The following is a 21,080-nucleotide window of genomic DNA, read 5'->3' on the forward strand; positions in this document are numbered from 1 at the left end:
TAGGCATAGAGGGAACTTACCTCAACATCATAAAGGCCATATATGTCAAACCCACAGCCAACCTCATTCTCAATGGTGAAAAACTGAAAGCATTTCCTCTAAGATCAGGAACAAGACAAGGTGGTCCACTCTCACCACTATTACACAACATAGTTGTGTTAAGTTTTAGCCACAGCAATCAGAGAAGAAAAAGAAATAAAAGGAATCCAAATCAGAAAAGATGAAGTAAAGCTGTCACTGTCTGCAGATGACATGACACTATACATAGGAAATCCCAAAGATGCTACCAGAAAACTACTAGAGCTAATCAAAGAATTTCATAAAGTAGCAGAACACAAAATTAATGCATAGAAATCTCTTGCATTCCTATACACTAATGATGAACAATCTGAAAGAGAAATTAAGCAAACACTCCCATTTACCACTGCAACAAAAAGAATAAAATACCTAGGAATAAACCTACCTAGGGAGACCAAAGACCTATATGCAGAAAACTATAAGACACTGATGAAAGAAATTAAAGATGATACCAACGGATGGAGAGATATACCATGTTCTTGGATGGGAAGAATCAACACTGTGAAAATGACTGTACTACCCAAAGCAATCTACAGATTCAATGCAATCCCTATCAAACTACCACTGGCATTTTTCACAGAACTAGAACAAAAAATTTCACAATTTGTATGGAAACATAAAAGACCCCAAATAGCCAAAGGAATCTTGAGAAAGAAAAACGGTGCTGGAGGAATCAGGCTCCCGGACTTCAGACTATACAACAAAGCTACAGTAATCAAGACAGTACGGTACTGGCACAAAAACAGAAATATAGATCAATGGAACAGGATTGAAAGCCCAGAGATAAACCCACGCACATATGGTCACCTTTTCTTTAATAAAGGAGGCAAGAATATACAATGGAGAAAAGACAGCCTCTTCAGTAAGTGGTGCTGGGAAAACTGGACAGCTACATGTAAAAGAATGAAATTAGAACACTCCCTAACACCATACACAAAAATAAACTCAAAATGAATTAAAGACCTCAATGTAAGGCCAGACACTATCAAACTCTTAGAGGAAAACATAGGCAGAACACTCTATGAGATATATCACAGCAAGATCCTTTTTGACCCACCTCCTAGAGAAATGGAAATAAAAACAAAAATAAAGAAATGGGACCTAATGAAACCTAAAAGCTTTTGCAGAGCAAAGGAAACCGTAAACTAGAGCAAAAGACAACCCTCAGAATGGGAGAAAATATTTGCAAATGAAGCAACTGACAAAGGATTAATCTTCAAAATTTACAAGCAGCTCATGCAGCTCGATAACAAAACAAGAAACAACCCAATCCAAAAATGGGCAGAAGACCTAAATAGACATTTCTCCAAAGAAGATATCCAGATTGCCAACTAACACATGAAAGGATGCTCAACAGCAGTAATCATTAGAGAAATGCAAATCAAAACTACAATGAGGTATCACCTCACACCGGTCGGAATGGCCATTATCAAATGTTCTACAAACAATAAATGCTGGAGAGGGTGTGGAGAAAAGGGAACCCTCTTGCACTGTTGGTGGGAATGTAAACTGATACAGCCACTATGGAAAACAGTATGGAGGTTCCTTAAAAAACTAAAAATAGAATTACCATACAACCCAGCAATCCCACTACTGGGCATATACCCTGAGAAAACCATAATTCAGAGTCATGTACCACAATGCTCATTGCAGCTGTATTTACAATAGCCAGGACATGGAAGCAACCTAAGTGTCCATTGACAGATGAATGGATAAAGAAGACGTGGCACATATATACAATGGAATGTTACTCAGTCATATAAAGAAACGAAATTGAGTTATTTGTAGTGAGGTGGATGGACCTAGAGGCTGCCATACAGAGTGAAGTAAGTCAGAAAGAGAAAAACAAAGATCCTATGCTAATACATATATATGGAATCTAAAAAAAAAAAAGTTTCTGAAGAACCTAGGGGCAAGACAGGAATAAAGATGCAGACGTAGAAAATGGACTTGAGGACACGGGGATGGGGAAGGGTTAGCTGGGACGAAGTGAGAGAGTGGCACGGACATATATACACTACCAGATGTAAAATAGATAGCTAGTGGGAAGCAGCCGCATAGCATACGGAGATCAGCTCGGTGCTCTGTGACCACCTAGAGGAGCTGGATAGGGAGGGTGGGAGGGAGATGTAAGAGTGAGGGGATATGGGGATATTAGTATACGTAGAGCTGATTCACTTTGTTATATAGCAGAAACTAACAAAGCAATGTAAAGCAATTATACTCCAGTAAAGACGTTAAAAAAAACCAAAAAAACCGGTTGCTGGCCAGATTTGACCCATGGGCCACAGCCTGCAGACTCGAGACCTAAATGAAGGTTATAAGAAAAAGGCTGCTGAGAGATGAAGCTAGAAAAGCAGGTGGGAGTTACATGGGGAAATTTACATTTATTTAAAAAAAATATTAGGTATCCTCTGAAGACATTGGAGCAGATGGGAACTAAAGTGCACCTGAAGGAGATTAAAATAGAAAAGTACTAAGCAGGAGAGATTGGAGATGGCAGAAAAAGGAGGTTTGGAAAATAGATAGTATATCATTTAAGCTCATGGTCTTGGCCTTATACTTGACTGAGAAAATAGAAGTCGTCAGAGGTGATCTGCTTTATCTTCTCACCAACAAATGTACAAATTCACCTACATTTTCCTGTTAAAATGTAGGATGTGTCTTTCCTCTTAACAAATACTGCTCTGTATGCCAGCCCCTCCTGTCTTCTCAAGAGCTTTGCACCTTTGGTCATATCCTCTCTCTCGTGTGCTACCAATCTCTCTTGGGACTACTGGCTCATGTCCATTAGGCACAGCGGTCCCCAAGGTCCTCAACCTTTCTGGCACCAGGGACCGGTTTTGTGGAAGACAGGTTTTCCACGGGCCGGGGGTGGGGGGATGGTTCAGGCGGTAATGCGAGCGATGGGGAGCAGCCGATGAAGCTTTGCTAGCTTGTTTGCTTGCCCGCCGTCTGCCGCTCACCTCCTGCTGTGCTGTGAGGCCTGGTTCCTAACAGGCTGCAGACCTGAATCAGTCCGTGGCCCAAGGTTTGGGGACCCCTGCATTAGCACACAAACATGCTCTAGTATTTCCCATTGAGTCCACATCTCCCTCTCCTGCCAGCCCATTTCTCTGCTCCTCTTCAGGACCAAAATAGGCAAAAGAACTATCTACACACTCTATCTCCTCTTCACGTCCTCATTTCCCCTTCATGCCTCAACTTTTAACACTCTGCCTTCTGTCCTGATCTTTCCCTGGAACTGCTCGTCAGGATCACCAAAAATCTCCATGATGCTTAATCCATGGATGCTTCTTTGAACTCCTTTTCCTTGACCTTTGAGCGGTACTTTGAATTCACGACCCTACTCCCTCCTCATGTCCCTCCTCCTACCCTACTGGCTGATGAGGCTGGGGAAGGTGGTTTTGTGGGCTCTTCCTCTCCTCCCCTCTAAGTGTTAGACATTCTCAGGGCTAAATCCTGGGCCCTCTTTTCTTGCTACTCTACTCTCTAATAGGTGATTTCACCAACTTCCCTGGATTATCAATACCATCTCTATGTTGACGTTTTTCAAATTTCTGTCTCTAGTCCACACCTATCTTCTGAATGTTATTCTTTCATTTTCAACTGCCTGCTTGATATTTCTGCTTGGATGTCTCACGGGTATCTCAAGCTCAATTTTTAATTTTTTTCCTCAAAGCGGTCGACCATCCTCCTGCCTACACATCTATGTGTGACCCATTAACGAGCAAGTTCAGTTGTTCTATGACTAAAATGTATTTCAAATCTGCAAACACCATCATCTCTTGCAAAAGGCTCTTAAGTATTCTTCCTACCTCTAGTCTGGCACCCCTACATCCACACACCGGCAAAAGTGATCATCTTAAAATATAAATGGCACTGGAGCACATCACTCCACTATTTAAAACCCTTTAATGACTTTCTATTACACTTAAGAGAAACACTCAAATCAAATAGGCCTCTCATGGCCTATAAACCCATGGATATTTTTCTGCTGTCTCTTTTTCCAACATCATCTGGTCCTGCCTTTTCCCTCACTCTCTGAGCCCAGTGATCTTCTTTCCTTTTCCTATAAACTGCTTCCAAACCTTTACCTACATTATTTTCTTTGCCTGTAATATACACATCTCTCTTTGTGTGGCTACTTTTTATCCTGTATGTTTTAGCTTAAATGTCACTTCCTCAGTCATGTCTTCCCTGACCTCCTTCACTCCTTCACTGAAGCCTGCTAATAATTTATAAAAAGTCACATTATATGTTGGATACAACTTTCAAAATATTTTTATTAAGTTGGTTTTAGCAAACAGTCACAAAAAGATATGGGATGGCTTTTCCTTTTGCTCTAGCTACAAAGTTCTATCTTCACATTCAAATCTCTTGAAGTGGGAAACAACTTGTCCCAAACCATAAACTTCTCTTTTTCTTGCACACACTGTTGCCAGAATCTACTTTTCCCATGTACAGGGATGAAGAGCACCAGTGATTCCTATCTCCAAAGGAAACATACAGAATTTGTGGGTGAGATGTAGGAAACCCAGCTCATTATCAAGGTCTTAGATGTAGACAACATTCCATTCCCATGGCCCACAATTCTTGACTGAGTTCCTGATCCTTTGTTACCTCAACCTTTTATCTAGGTTCCTGAGCCCAAAGATATTAAAATTATCTGTGCCACAGTTCTTAATCCCAGATGCCCAGATTTTCTTCTTAATTCCAAACCTACTGCTTACTCTGATTTCCTACCCTAGTTTCTTGTTCTGCCCCTATCATCTGAGTACATGCCCTGTAGTAACAGAAACATACTCCTAAGATACACAAATGTCTGTAAACAAAACTATTTAGAAGAGGTGTATAATGGCTAAAGAGCTGGAATTACAATTTAAAACATGAAATCTGTATCTAGTAGGCAGTGGGGTTAATAATAACTATGCCTATATTTATGAAGCGGTTTCTGGGGGTGCTAGGCTCAATGCTAAGTATTTTATATGCCTTATCTCATTTAACTGTCATGAACTCTCTAAAGTAGGTATTATTAAAGTTATTTCAAAGATATGGAAACTGAGGTGTAGAGAAATTAAGTAACTTTCCCAAAGCCAGTCACATAGTTAATAAATGTGAAAGCTGGCATCGGATCCCAGATCAATTTGACTCTACATCCCATGCTCTTAACCACAAGGCTATATTGCCTAAGGGCAGAACTTCACATAGGTCTACAAGACCTGCATTCAAATCCTGTTCACTTATAAAACTGAGTGACCTGAGTCACTCAATCTCTTCAAGCCTTGCTTTTCTCATATACAAAAATGAAGAATATAACTCCCACCTATTTCATGGAGTTGCTTCTGGGTTTAAAGAAGATATTGTAAGAGAAGGTGATATGCATGTTATACACTGCTTTATAAAAATATGCTGCTGTCATTACATGGGATTTTTAAGGTCACCAAAGATGCTTTCTATTAGTAAGAGTATTCTTGGATTTGAGTTCACATGAGAGATGTCAGTCTCTAACTAGGAAGAAAGCAATTTAGTTCGAGAAAACAGCTTAAGAGGAACATGAAAACAATGGAATAAATGGTACATTTCTTCTGAGAGAAGGCAGAGCATCAACTGTTACCTGGTTCCACTGGCAGCATAGGGCCCTCTTTATCAGGCATCCTCTTCTCTAGTAGATTAGTTGTAGACATACAGAAAGGAACTGAATGAGGCGAAAAACAAACAGGTGGTACGAGAGTCCCTGCAATTGGAGGTAGTGTTCCTGTCGTTTGAATACCGTCTGGAGATTTCTCCTTTAAAACAAATAGGTTAAAAAAAAAAAAAAAAAAAACAAATAGGTTAAATAAACTGTTAGATAATGTTATATACTTAATATTGATATAAACCACCCTGAGGTTGCTAAAAATATTGAAGAGAGAGACTTCAAAGTTGGCCAATGTCCTATAACATTCACTTTTTAATAATCCCCAAGGGCTCAAAAATGTTTTGTTTTGTTGCCTCTGTATCTAAGTTGCTCTAAATTGTCAATTTGGAAGTCTGTTTTTCACAAGATGGGGAAAAGTGTGTGTTTGCTCTACCTTCCCGGAAAAAAAAAAGTTACTCATACTCAGGAGACACAAACCAACAACAACTACAAAATACTTATGGGATATTTCTCAATTTTTCCATATATACTTTTTCATAAGGGAAATGAAACTTAACTTTTTTTTTTACCACTAAAGGAATATATTTTGGAACTTAAAGCAATTTTTTTAAAAAAGGAATGTCTCTAAAAATCATTTGGCATTTTATTTTTTTTAAATGTAAGTGTCATTGAATAATTTTAAAGCACAGAATGAGAATCTCTACATTTAATTGAGAAAGAACATTCCCTCTCTCAAATAAAGCCCTTATTTCTTTGTTTTCTACCTTTCATTAGTTATAATATATATATAACCTTTCATTGCTCATGAGGTATTAGCTTTACAAGATAAAAGCAAAGTAGAAGTCAATCCACAGATGGTTGAGAAAACAACTTAGCATTCTATCTGAGGTGATAAGATAGCGGTAAGTACCACTGTCTACAAGCAAAGGTTATCCATGATCATTTCAATTTTCTAGTTTGTATATTTACCAGTTTAATTCTGAGTTTGCTTTAAAAGTTTGTAAGCCCTCAATTCTAATCATTTTATTTAGTAAATTTACCTAAGAAGACCCTTCTTTGGTTTAAAAAGAAAAAAAATTTGTTTTCTTTACAGTGCTAGACAACATTATTATACAGAATAGGCCACAACTGTACCCTCTCTCTTCGCCGCACACGTGCTGATAAAGATCTCTGCAGTACGTTTCCTGAAGTCAGATCACTGATGGGCAGAGATGTAGCTGAAGGTAAGCAACAATCATTTATTTCATCTAACTCAACGTCTTCTGCCACATCAAGTCGTGGAGTGGCAAAAACTAGCATGTGACATCCACCGCAAGCAACCTGCAGCATAAATTCACAGATAAATTAATTGACACTGGCTTCAAACACAAATGGGTTTGTTTTGTTTTTTAATTTATTTTTAATTTTGGCTGCGTTGGGTCTTCGTTGCTGTGTGCCGGCTTCTCTCTAGTTGTGGCGAGCGGGGGCTACTCTTCGTTGCGGTGCACAGGCTTCTCATTGCGGTGGCTTCTCTTGTTGCAGAGCACTGGCTCTAGGCGCGCGGGCTTCAGTAGTTGTGTCACGTGGGCTCTAGAGCGCAGGCTCAGTAGTCATGGCGCACGGGCTTAGCTGCTCCGTGGCATGTGGGATCTTCCCGGACCAGGGCTCGAACCCATGTCCCCTGCATTGGCAGGCTGATTCTCAACCACAGTGCAACTGAATATACAGTATAGAGAAAAAAACCTATTTGGCACATTATATTTCTCTTTACAACTTAGAAAATGCTATTTTAATCTTGGAGCAACACTAACAACTTGAAAAAATTACTCAGACAAGTTCTACTTGGAAAGAAGGGACCCAAGAATAAATCAGTCTCTTGGGATAATTATGTCTTTATACATGAAGATTTTTTTAAGTTTAATGCTTAAAAGTCCTGAGAGCAAAACGCAAGCATGCACAATGATAGAACAATGAAAAAGGAAATCAACATCCAAACGATTTTGAGAAATAACTAATTTTCAATAAAATGCTTTAAAAAACATTGTGTTTGCAATACACAGACTTCTGGTGTCTTCAGTGTTCTACATGACATAGAAGAGCATACTCTGAACCTTTCCCCTCGTATGTTCAAAGTTAAAATTGATATGTTTTCTGTATAGCACATTTTAAAAACCATCTTCCCGGGCTTCCCTGGTGGTGCAGTGGTTGAGTCTGCCTGCCGATGCAGGGGACACGGGTTCGTGCCCCGGTCTGGGAAGATCCCACATGCCGCGGAGCGCCTGGGCCTGTGAGCCATGGCCGCTGAGCCTGTGTGTCCGGAGCCTGTACTCCGCAACGGGAGAGGCCACGACAGTGAGAGGCCCGTGTACCGCAAAAAACAAAACAAAACAAAACAAAAAACCATCTTCCCCATAAGATTATAAGCTTAGTCAATGAAAATCTGGTCACTGTGTTCATCACTGCATGCTCTGTATTCCTCATCCTCAGTCCAGTATCTTGTACCAAGCAGGCATTCATTAAACAGGTGTCAAATCAAGGAATGGAAGTGTTCCAGAGTACGAGGCTCTGAGCCTTTGGAGAACAAATTCCAAGTAATATTATCATCACTGAGTAAACAAAATTTTCAAGTCTATAGTTCTTAATTGGCAAAAGTGTTAGAAACAACAGAGATACAGTGCCTGATGGAGATATCACTGAAATAACACCTTATCCAAATAACACTTAACCAAGTAAATATAATTTCAAAACCCTTCGTTTATTATCAGATATTTTTCTTGTGCAGGATTTGAGAGTCCTAGTGATATCTAATCCAGCAAATATTTACAGATGACCACTATGCGTGAGGCACTCTGCTGGGAGCTACAGGAAACACAAAGCTTCCAGGCATGGCACAGTCCTGGCTCTCAAGAGACATATGAAAATGAAGTAGAAGAGTCAAGATTAGGGCAGAAAGGAAGGTGTCAGAGGAGGAACATTAGAAAAGGGACAGATTTTCAGAGTGCCATGATGTCTGACATTTGGCCTTTAGGACACAAGTATATTTACTAGATATAGCTATGATATTTCATATAAACAGAAAAGTACTTATTTTCTATGAAATACTGAAAGACTCAAATATAGGAATATGAACATGTAAACAGGGAAATGTGATGTCCTTACCAACTGTACTATAAACTTCAAAAAATTAGAACACAAAGTAGGAACGAACAGATTGGCAAAACTCTCCAGTCCAAATCCTAATTTTCCATGTCGACTGTCTCCAAAAGTATACATAAGGCCTAAATCTAAAATGAAAAAAAGAGAGAATTATAAAAGTGTTACTTTCATGGATCTATTTGTAAATAGACAAATACATTAACTTACATTGCAATTTTCCCCTCATATTCTGCATTAAATCTACTCTGCTCCACTGATATTGCCACACTCTCTATGGTTTCTGTTGTCCACACATAACATGAGGCAATAGATACCCCGAGAATAAGTCACTAAGTTCTTGGTGGCTTGTGAAGTTGAGACCCAGGTGTGTGAGGTGCTGTGTGGAGCAGCAGCAACCCAGCATAAGATCTTGTGATACACACCATCATCTCAAGAAGGAGATTTTTGTATTCTGACCTCCTACATCCCAATACAATCTATTTTCTTTTTTCCTCAGGTCATTGATTAGGTCAGGGTTTTTCAACCTCGGCACTACAGACATTTGAGGCCAGATAATTCTTGGTTGTATGGGTCTGTCCTGTGCATTATGGGATGTTTAGCAGCATCCTTGGCTTCTACCTACTAAATGCCCATAGAATACCCTGCCTCTGCAGTTGTGACAATCAAAAACATCTCCAGACATTGCCATGTGTCCCCTGTGGAGATAAAATCACCACTAGTTTCGATCAATCCAACTGTCTCTTTTACTTCTGCTTCAGGGTTGTGGAAAGCTGCTGAAGGAAATGGCATAAACCAACCAAGCTGCTGGTCCCTATATCAATACTGGGGTCCCCTATATAGCTGGGCCAAGATGATGATGAGCAATTTTGTCCCTTCTCTCCAGTTAATCCTTTTGCCCACTGCCATAGCAGGTATTCTGTACATTCACTCCTCAAGCCTTTCTTTCATACTCTCCATCTCAAGTGAGGCAAGTGCCATGGAAGCAGAAGGAAAGGAAAGGGTGCCAGTATAGGTGCAGAGGAGGGGCTCTCCCTCCAGTCTGGAGATTAGGAAAGGCTTTTAAACTGAAGCTGAAAGGATTAGGGTTTAGTTACAAGAAGAAGGGAGCAAAGAATCTTCCAGGCAGAGGCCAGCAGTACATACAAAGGCTGTGAATCAAGAGAAAACACAGCCCAGTCAAGAAGCCAAAAGGCAACCAATGTGTCTGGAGCACAAAGGTGAGAGTGGTATGAGATGAGCCTGATGAGGGAAGAAGGAATCACACGAAAGAGGATCTTATTAGCTCATATTAAGCATTTTTGAACTCTATATTAAGAACAATAATAAGCTAAATGAATGGTTTTAAGCTGGGAAATGACAAGATCATATATGGGGACTTGTACTTTAAGATGGCAAAGTAATTGTATAGTAAGAAAAGCCACGAGAACTGCCTGAAAAAATAATTAGAAATAATAACAAAATTCACTAAAGTGGAAAGTTCAAAAATTATTAAAAACAAATAGATTCCCTATAAATAAGCAATAACCAGCGTTTAGATTCTAAATTTAGATTGTTATAATTCTTACTATTAGGTATTTATTTCCTTTCTTTATATATACTCCTTATCATCTTTTTGCTTTCTTCCTCGTTTTTTTGACCCTGATATTCTTATTCAAAATGTTAAGGTTTTTTTTTTTTAAACCTGATTATCTTTAGCCAGAAAAAATAAACTCTGATCAAGCTGCCTGATCACACTTCCAACCTCAGAAAGCTTTTTAAAACACAAGCCACTGGCTATAATGGGGAACTGGCAAGAACTTACAGAAAACTCACTACATATCTCTCATTAGTCCTGGACAAAGAAAAAATTCATAACACCTGTCCCTGGGGAGGATTCATGAGCAAAAAAGTCAAATAATGTTCAATTATTTGTGCTATAACTTCTTTCATCAGGAGGAAAGGTATTATGAAAGTTTAATCAAATAACCTAATTGTATGTTAAATGATCCATAAACAGTGTATATTTACGATCAGTGACAATTTAGAGTTGATGGAAAATGGCAGTAAAGACAGAGAAACTGAGCTTAAGACTTGCAGTAAGGCATACATATCAACAACTCTTCTGGGATTGTGAATGAACAGTAATTCTTTACATTCTATATAGTTCAATTTCATGCAACATTAATAAGGACACTGATACTTGAAAATGCGCAGATAGTTCTCTCTGCAAAGTTCTTTGGGGAAGAAGGGACAAGTACTTGGTAATACCTTGTATTTGCTGAGTGCTAGCTCCCCTAAGTATATACCATTAGATGAGGTTCATCGTAGCAGAAACTTGCAAAAGAAGGGGAAAATGCAGAAATACCAGTATCCGGATTATTTCAAAACACTATATGATTTATGACTTTTTAATGCTTTACTTTTTAGATAGAAATGATGAGCTACAAATAGAGAAATTACAGAGCCTTTTATTCCAAAGTAATTAAAATTATGGAGAATATAGATTTTTTTGTAATTCAAATGAAATATATTTCACTTAATTTTTAGTCTTCTCAAATTACATATTTTCATTTAATGTGTCAATAGTTTTAATTTATTGATATATTTGTGAAGCTTTACGCTCATTTCTTTTCTAACATCTTTATTGGAGTATAATTGCTTTACAATGGTGTGTTAGTTTCTGCTTTATAACAAAGTGAATCAGTTACACATATACATATGTTCCCATATCTCTTCCCTCTTGTGTCTCCCTCCCTCCCACCCTCCCTATCCCACCCCTCTAAGGGGTCACAAACCACCGAGCTGATCTCCCTGTGCTATGTGGCTGCTTCCCACTAGCTATCTATTTTACGTTTGGTAGTGTATATATGTCCATGCCACTCTCTCACTTTGTCACAGCTTACCCTTCCCTCTCCCCATATCCTCAAGTCCATTCTCTAGTAGGTCTGTGTCTTTATTCCCATCTTACCCCTAGGTTCTTCATGACCTTTTTTTTCCCCTTAGATTCCATATATATGTGTTAGCATACGGTATTTGTTTTTCTCTTTCTGACTTATTTCACTCTGTATGACAGACTCTAGGTCCATCCACCTCACTACAAATAACTCAATTTCGTTTCTTTTTATGGGTGAGTAATATTCCACTGTATATATGTGCCACATCTTCTTTATCCATATATCTGTTGATGGACACTCAGGTTGCTTCCATGTCCTGGCTATTGTAAATACAGCTGCAATGAACATTTTGGTACATGACTCTTTTTGAATTATGGTTTTCTCAGGGTATATGCCCAGTAGTGGGATTGCTGGGTCGTACGGTAATTCTATTAGATTTTTAAGGAAACTTCATACTGTTCTCCATAGTGGCTGCATCAATTTACATTCCCACCAACAGTGCGAGAGGGTTCCCTTTTCTCCACACCCTCTCCAGCATTTATTGTTTCTAGATTTTTTGATGATGGCCATTCTGACTGGCGTGAGACAGTATCTCACTGTAGTTTTGATTTGCATCTCTCTAATGATTAATGATGTTGAGCATTCTTTCATGTGTTTGCTGGCAATCTGGATATCTTCTTTGGAGAAATGTCTATTTAGGTCGTCTGCCGATTTTTGGATTGGGTTGTTTGTTTTTTAGTTATTGAGCTGCATGAGCTGCTTCTAAATTTTGGAGATTAATCCTTTGTCAGTTGCTTCATTTGCAAATATTTTCTCCCATTCTGAGGGTTGTCTTTTGCTCTAGTTTATGGTTTCCTTTGCTGTGCAAAAGCTTTTAAGTTTCATTAGGTCCCATTTCTTTATTTTTGTTTTTATTTCCATTTCTCTAGGAGGTGGGTCAAAAAGGATCTTGCTGTGATTAATGTCATAGAGTGTTCTGCCTATGTTTTCCTCTAAGAGTTTGATAGTGTCTGGCCTTACATTTAGGTCTTTAATCCATTTTGAGTTTATTTTTGTGTGTGGTGTTAGGGAGTGTTCTAATTTCATACTTTTACATGTACCTGTCCAGTTCTCCCAGCACCACTTATTGAAGAGGCTGTCTTTTCTCCACTGTATATTCTTGCCTCCTTTATCAAAGAAAAGGTGACCATATGTGCGTGGGTTTATCTCTGGGCTTTCTATACTGTCCCATTGATCTATATTTCTATTTTTGTGTCAGTACTATACTGTCTTGATGACTGTAGCTTTGTAGTATAGTCTGAAGTCCGGGAGCCTGATTCCTCCAGCTCCATATTAATTATCTATAGGTGAGTTAGTCATTTTAGGGAAGTACCTCTACTGAGTCCTACATTGGCAGCACCTAGTTTCTGAGGTTGAGAAGTAGACCCATAGCACCATCTCCCCGGATAAAGGGGAAACTACAGAGCAGAAGAGCTAGAGGACCCAGGTATTCATTTAATTAATAGTCTTTGGGGTACCTTTCTGTCTACCACTGTGGAGAAAGTATGAAAGTGTTACTCCTGAAAACGCCTCCCAGTGGCAGAAGCATCATAAGAATTTACTCAGCCTGAATGTAGCTGTCAGACTGAAGAGGGAGAATATTTTAAAATAAGTTCTTTCTTACGAGACTTTTCCCTTTGGCCTGAGCAGAGTTCAGAGCCTTCAAATTGATACAATTTCAAAAAGATTCCAGCTTTTTACTTTTTATACTTCTGCCACAGTATAATGCTATGGTCTTACCTCTGATAGCATTGACACATTTTGAGGCTCTAAACCTTTGGATCATTTACACAGATTTTAAATTAAACTAAAATATGAAAAAGGAGTTTACACGTTGGCATATTAAACAAAGAATTCCATTTTCTCAGTTATTATTTCCTTTGCTCAAGTTAGATACATTCATTCCATATAGTGTTTATTTTGTAATAAAATATACCCAGTTCCATAAGTATATTAACAGAAATTCTGATCTGTACCTGTTATCAAAGCTGTGTGGTTTTCTCCACAGCAAACATAACTTATTTTCTGATCCTTAATATTCTCAACGGCTTTGGGTTCTGAAGTTTCAAAAATAAAAGTGCCAAGACCCAGTTGACCAAACTGTCCCAGCCCAAAGGTGTACACGGCCTTCTCTGAAAGGGGAGGGGCAAACACAAGAAAAGGATTTCAGAGGTACAGGCACTGTCACCATTATATCTAGAAAAACAGTGCTATTCCACCTTTTATAATGAGGGTTAAGGGCCTCTCAAAGAAATACTCATATAAGAATACCTAATACTTACATATACATTCCTCAGTGATAAAGGAAGAGAAAAATGACAAGGTACACAATTGTAACAATAATGGCATGGGCCTGATTTTATCTTTTACATATAACCATAGAAGGAATTGCTAAAGACACAAAAGTCGGTGAACTACTACCTAAAAAGTCCCTATAATTACCACTCAGTTTGTTAAAAAGCATCAGTTGTCATTAAGCTAATTCCTTTCACTGCCCTAACTAAACGACTAGTGTTTCCCACAGAAAACGTCCTTACTTATTAACAGTAATTTAATGGAATAACCTATTTTAGAAAACAATTTCAGAGGAGAATTAGCATGAGAATGAAAACTTACATCAGACATGCTAGATTTATTCACAGGTAAAGCTCATTTACTAGGAAATGCAATAATAATCAAAGGAGGGGAAAAGCCTTTCCTCTATATTAAAATTTTTAATTTTATTGAAGTATAGTTGATTGACAATGTTGTGTTATTTTCCTCTGTATAGCAAAGTGACTCAGTTATACATATATATAGTCTTTTTCATATTCTTTTCCATTATGGTTTGTCACAGGATACTGAATATAGTTCTCTGTGCTATACAGTAGGACCTTGTTGTTTATCCATACTATATTATATTAATATTTTGGAAGTGATTCCAAAGGAACTCCAATAACAGTAAATATTAGCTCACATAGTCTTGAGAAATAGAAAAGCACAAAAATAGGATAAACGAGTGGTGATGAAAGCGTCCTTTAGACACACGACTCTCCCTGGCCCCTGCCTTAGCATACAACATAACACATGAAGAATAAGTTGCATTTCTGCCTATAGAATAAATTTTCAGATAATTTATAAAGATTAATTTTGAAGTTTAATTCCTAACATGTCTTTTAGAAATTATATGAAAATTCACTTTATCAGAAGAAGTTTTGAAAAAAACTTAAACCTCAGAATTATTTCCAAATTTAGAGTTGAGGCCTGGAAAAAAATTATTTCTCACTTTGAAAAGACTCCATCTGGAAATTGTAATTCTGGGAAACCATAGCTTTATACACATGACTGGGACTAGAATAGGAAGTCAAGGAAAAGCGATGTAAGAGAGGAAAATCTAAAGATAAGATATTGCTTAATCACCTTGCAACATTTAAGCATTATCATCTGAGAACTGGGTATTACTTAAAATTTGTCTAGAACACTTCTAGCTTCGGGTTACTGAAGATTAAGTGGTGACTTCAGAAACTGTTTATTTCTTTTTGACCAAAATATATCATAACCATTCACTACCTAACTGCATGACCTCTATACTACTCATCTAAAATAAATCTAATGCTGAACAAATTTGGGAGCATCAATTTAGTAAGCATATTAACAAATAGTAAGTCTATTTTAATTATCCTGACTAGAATCCTGAGAAGTCACATGTCATACCAAATACAAAGTTCAGAAGCCAAAAGTGACATTACTATTAAAGTTCTAACTTTTTTTATTATCTGTAATTTAAAATCTTAACACTTCAATGAATTACTATAACAGAACATAAAAATCACAAAGAAATCACCAAGTTAGACATTGTGAATATCAAAAAGAATTATCAATGACAAGTAGAAAACAGTATTAGCAGGGAGCTTCTCCAAAATAAGGTATTTCAGAAAAAATAATGTCAATTTTAAATAAATATGGAATACATATATATGAGGAAAACAATTTGTTCTTGAAAATGAGCTAAAAAACGTTATTTGCTGCCATTAAACGTGTTAAGATCATGAAAATGTCAATTATGCTAGCAAAAATAATTCAACAAGATTCATTTTTTTCTACTTAAAAATTTCTTCCACAGGCCAGAAATGTTTATTAACTATAGGAACAAAAGGTGGGGTTCTTAATGGAAAAAGATGCAAAGCCAACTTACATGAAGTATGTAAAACAGTCAAATTCATCGAAGCAGAGACTTGAATGGTGGTTGCCAGGGGCTGGGGTAGGGGGAGAGGGGAGCTGCTAATGAATGGGTATAAGGTTTCAGCTATGCAAAGGTAAAAGTTCTAGAGACCTGCCATACAACATTGTGCCTATAGATAACAATACTGTATTGTAAACTTAAAAATCTGTTAAGAGGACGGATCAGATGTTAAGTGTTCCTACCACAATAAAAATAAATGAATGTAAAAAAAGCTTTTTTCATTAGCTACCAAAGAAAGCAGGGAACGGAGCCGCACACTTACCTGTGAGCGCAACTGTGTGCCCTCCACCACAAGCTACTTGGATCACCTTCTGAGGAATTCCAGGCACCAGCTGGGGCACTTTGTGATTGATCAGCAGCTTTTCGGGAAGACCTAACTTCCCATACTCAGGTTCTCCAAAGGTGTACAGTTCTCCCTCCGCTATTGAAGGAAAAGGACAGTGATCGATGATGACATAGACATGAACAAATACCGGTCTTTTTGGTACATGTTCTCACGTTTGATAAAAAAAATGTAGAAAATCTCAACTTAATAAATTTGACCTTTCTTGAGATATTTTTACTGAATGGTAAGGAAATAAAGGTAGATTTTCCCTTCCCCTTGATTATTCTAATCCAAAATCTTCCTGAAGAATTCACGACCAGCACTACTAGTAACAACTAGAAAATTATTTTACCTGTTTCACAATACGTAGAAAAGATGATCTTACTTCTACCTACTTTCAATAAAGCAAAATGACTTGACATTAAACCCCCATAAGGACATGGATTTTGTCTTGCTCACTATGGTATTGCAAGAACTTAGCAGTGTGTCTAGTACATTAAACATTTAATGAATACTTGGTGAATAAATAATTGCTTTTAATGAAACTTATTGTAGAAAACCCATTTATGTGTGAAGTAAATATGGTGAGACTAAAGATAGCAGATTTTACTCAGTTAGATGGCACTTTTTCCAGAAAGATTCTCTTATTAAGGAACTCATGACATTTAATCACTGCCTTGTCCATACCAATACTATTTATTTTCTTCTGTTATCACACGTCCCACGCTATACTATGAGCTTCTTGAAAGCAGGAACTTTTTTTATTCATTTCTATGAACTGAACTGAGTTCTATAAAACAGGAATTTAAAAACTGTTGTAAATACATAATCTAATCCAAAGATTATGACACAGAACGCATCACCACTGATATGAGGAAAGAGGTAACACAGCACCTCTTGTATTATTTGCATGTCTCCAAGAGAAGCACGACTGACTGACTGTTGACCAGCCCCTGGGAATGTGGCCCTTGGGAGTGTTCTTTATGTTGGTGATTGATGTTTTTGTTACGTACACCTGGAGAAATGAATTATGCCAGTTTAGCAAGAAGCTAAGAGAGGCTTGCTTTGCACAAACTTCAACACTGATGATGTGCACCTGGTTTCACTGTTGAGGGACCCGAGTTGCAGTTGCCATGACTAGTTGCTAGCAGGATGTGCCTACATGACACCAGCCACCCACACAAAAGCCTCAGAACCTTAGAATAGAGTAGGCTTCCCTGAGCAGAGACATTACACACACATCCCTGTAGTTCACTGCAAAGAGAAAACATGTCCTGTGCGGCCTTGGAATAGGAAGGACGAGGAAGCGCATAGTGGACCTCTCTGGAGGATACAGATCTTTCCTGCTGCTTTTGCTCGGTATCCTTTGCTGTAATAAATCTAAGCCACGAGTATAACCAGCTACTGAAGCTTGAGAGCCCTTCTAGCAAATCAGAACTTAGGGAAGTTGTATGACATCTAACGCACATGGTATGTGCCACTTAAAACTTGGTCAAATACTGCAAACACAGCTATACTCATTTTTTAGATTGATCTGTACAAAAAATGAAGCTTTCTGAACCACAGTTTTCTCTGAAGTATTCGGCAAACACTGGCACAGAAGTGCTCAGTAAGTCAGCACGCTCCCCCTTTTCCCATGCTTCTTGCCTCTCATATGAAAGGAGTTACTGAGTCCAGATAAGTCTCTTTCTACTACTGTCTATAAATTCCTGCTGCTCCTCACACCTTAAATGGGTGAATTGTATGGTAGGTGACCTATACAACAATAAAGCTGTTTTTTAAAAAAGGCATAAAAACAGAAAACAAAACAAAAAAGTTCAATGTAATGCCTATTGGTTAAAACAAATAATTCCACTTGTTTCCCTACTGGCTAAAGCAGTAGTAAAAAAAAATTGATTCTGGGAGTTTTATTAAGGCCCAAATATAAGACAATGCTTTTGATTATTTGTTCTTGCACGGGTATTTTTTTCCCTGTTTTTTGTTTCATAAACAAAGTGAGTACAGACTATACCAACCCCAGGAGTTGCAAATAAGTTGGTATGTGGTATTGTCCCAAGGAACACAGTCAATTTATCATTCATTCACTCACCTCCTCATTCAACAATATTTATTGATTGAATAAATATTGTTTCTTCAAGACACAAGCTGACCCAGTAGTGAACAAACCCAGCCAAGTCAGAGTTTGCCTTTTCTTGGTACCAAGTTGCTACCAATTCATTGGTAAACCTGGGGGGCACTGGGATAGGTCAATAAGCACTTTCTAAACCTGAATCTGAGGTGCACAGAATAGGAAGTAAATGTATAAAACAAATATTTAGAGAGATATCTAAGAGGGTCCATAGAACTATTTCTGCTGGGTGTTTTTACTGTTAGAAAAACCATAAATAAGATGGAAAACCATGATCATACTTCTGATATTACTACCAGTGTAGATGCAGGCTATAATAGTTAGAGTCCAACATTTAAAATATTTTAACTAAGATAGAGAAGGTTGCCAGTGAGCCCAGGAAAAGGAGAAACGGGGGATCCTGAGAAAAGTCCCAACAAAGGAAAGCATATCCCATACTGAACTCCCTTCCTTTTTCATCTAATCTTCATCCCTATTCCTACAATGAAAATCTATGACTCATGTACTGAAACAATAAGAACGAATTATCAGGACAAGAATAGAGTAGGTCAAAGTACAGAGCCAAGTGGATCCAGAGAAAAGAGGCTCACAGGTCCTGTTTTTAATGCCAAAGAGTCTAAGAAGTTTGAGAGCCAAAATTTAGAAGGGTTTCTTATGCATAAATTTTGTTTTCCTAATAGACCTAACATTCATTAAAAAAAAGTTAAGGGACTTCCCTGGTTGCACAGTGGTTAAGAATCCGCCTGCCAGTGCAGGGGACACGGGTTCGAGCTCTGGTCTGGGAAGATCCCACATACCGTGGAGCAACTAAGCCCGTGCACCACAACTACTGAGCCTGCGCTCTTGAGCCCATGAGCCACAACTACTGAGCGCATGTGCCGCAGCTACCAAAGCCCGCGTCCCTAGAGCCCGTGCTCCGCAACAAGAGAAGCCACTGCAATGAGAAGCCTGCACACCACATCAAAGAGTAGCCCCTGCTCACCACAACTAAAGAAAGCCCGTGTGCATCAACGAAGACCCAACACAGACAAAAATAGAAAATTAATTAAAGAAATAAATAAAATAGTACGAACGATATTAAAAAAAGTTAACACGTCAGATAGTTTGAAATTATACCCATTACTGAAATGAAGAAATACTGTGACCTAAAACAGACCAAAATTATTTCATTACATGTAGTACCATGACAATATTTCTACAGAAATGTAGAATGTTATGACATTTTATTATTTAGTAATAACTTAGAAATGGGAGATAACATGAGAAATCCAAACTGTTCCGTCTTACTTGTTACAAAAGCTGAATGGTAATATCCACAAGAGATCCAGGAGATAGGTTTTCCAATGGTCACTTGATGAGGGACACATATACTAGTTATATTTTGTAAACCAATTTGCCCCTCAGAATTGTCACCCCACATGAAAAGCTCTCCATCCTCTATAAAGAAAACACAAAGAGGAAAAAAGGTTTTAAGAGGTAGCAGGGATGGCAAGTTATTATACTTCCAACAGAGCATTTATTTTTTAATTTAAAAAAATTATGTATCTTGAAAGAAAAGTACTACTAAGATATTTATACCAGGTAGCTACTTATTACAATTTCTTTAAAAAAATTTTTTTTTTTTGGCTGCGTTTGGTCTTCATTGCTGCGCGCAGGCTTTCTCTAACACTGCACGTTACACAGCTCTCCGGACTGGAATGAAGCAGCACACCAGCAGCTTCTTCAGTGAGACACGTTTATCTCAGCTCCAAATTCTAAAGAAATTTCTCATATGGGCTTTTGATAGGGAGGGCAGAGAGATGCAATGACCATTACAAACTACTTTTTTTTTTTTTTTTTTTTTTTTTTTTTTTGCGGTATGCAGGCCTCTCACTGTTGTGGCCTCTCCCGTTGCAGAGCACAGGCTCCGGACGCGCAGGCTCAGCGGCCATGGCTCACGGGCCCAGCCACTCCGCGGCACGTGGGATCTTCCCGGACCAGGGCACAAACCCATGTGCCCTGCATCGGCAGGCGGACTCTCAACCACTACGCCACCAGGGAAGTCCTACAAACTGTATTTTAATAACATATATCCAACAGATTTCTAGGATGTTTCTGACAGCAACTTCATTAAAGCTGAAATATAACTTTCAGAACACACAATGAAGATAATGTTTAAGAATATCTAAAGGAACAGATGGATAGCACAGCTTCGAATTTATTTAACAATTACCTTCTAAACGTCTGTAAGCATAAAGTTGTAGTATATGTCATGATTTTAAGTTCTATTTTAAATGTCTTCTGAAAACACATGGTCAATGAAAGAAAACTAAACAGCATTGCTGTTTTCAGTTTACTGACTTGGTATATTCTGGTCTAAAAAAAAGGGATGTGTCCCAGTTTGAAGTGGAAAAAAGTCTTACCAGTCAGCGCAGCTGAAGTGTTAGACCCAGCAGAGAGTTGTTTAATCTTATGCTGGGATGTAAAAAAACTAATTAGATGAAAAGTGTTTCTCTCTTCAGTATCACCAAGTCCCAGCTGTCCTTCAGTATTTCCTCCAGCGGCGTATACTTTGCCTCCTTCTGCACACAGAAAAGAAAACATCAGTATACCATAGTCACCATCTTTATGAGGCAGACCAGTGTATATCAGACAGTTCC

At 38.1% G+C, this 21,080-nt stretch overlaps 1 protein-coding gene across 3 annotated transcripts in view; it reads right to left on the reverse strand.

Moving 5' to 3' along the window:
* Window positions 1-21,080, reverse strand: part of RPGR (retinitis pigmentosa GTPase regulator) — a 61,965-nt gene that overhangs the window by 34,139 nt on the left and 6,746 nt on the right. For all 3 annotated transcript variants that reach the window (XM_032620091.1, XM_032620090.1, XM_032620092.1), the window contains exons 5-11: window positions 20,844-21,002; window positions 19,729-19,878; window positions 16,251-16,409; window positions 13,743-13,898; window positions 8,858-8,982; window positions 6,854-7,039; window positions 5,696-5,867 (exon numbers count right to left, since the gene is read on the reverse strand). In XM_032620091.1, the coding sequence (XP_032475982.1) occupies window positions 5,696-5,867; window positions 6,854-7,039; window positions 8,858-8,982; window positions 13,743-13,898; window positions 16,251-16,409; window positions 19,729-19,878; window positions 20,844-21,002 (1,107 nt within the window). The remainder of the gene's footprint in view (window positions 1-5,695; window positions 5,868-6,853; window positions 7,040-8,857; window positions 8,983-13,742; window positions 13,899-16,250; window positions 16,410-19,728; window positions 19,879-20,843; window positions 21,003-21,080) is intronic.

This window comes from Phocoena sinus, chromosome X, assembly GCF_008692025.1.
Source record: "Phocoena sinus isolate mPhoSin1 chromosome X, mPhoSin1.pri, whole genome shotgun sequence".
Taxonomy (NCBI): Eukaryota; Metazoa; Chordata; class Mammalia; order Artiodactyla; family Phocoenidae; genus Phocoena; species Phocoena sinus.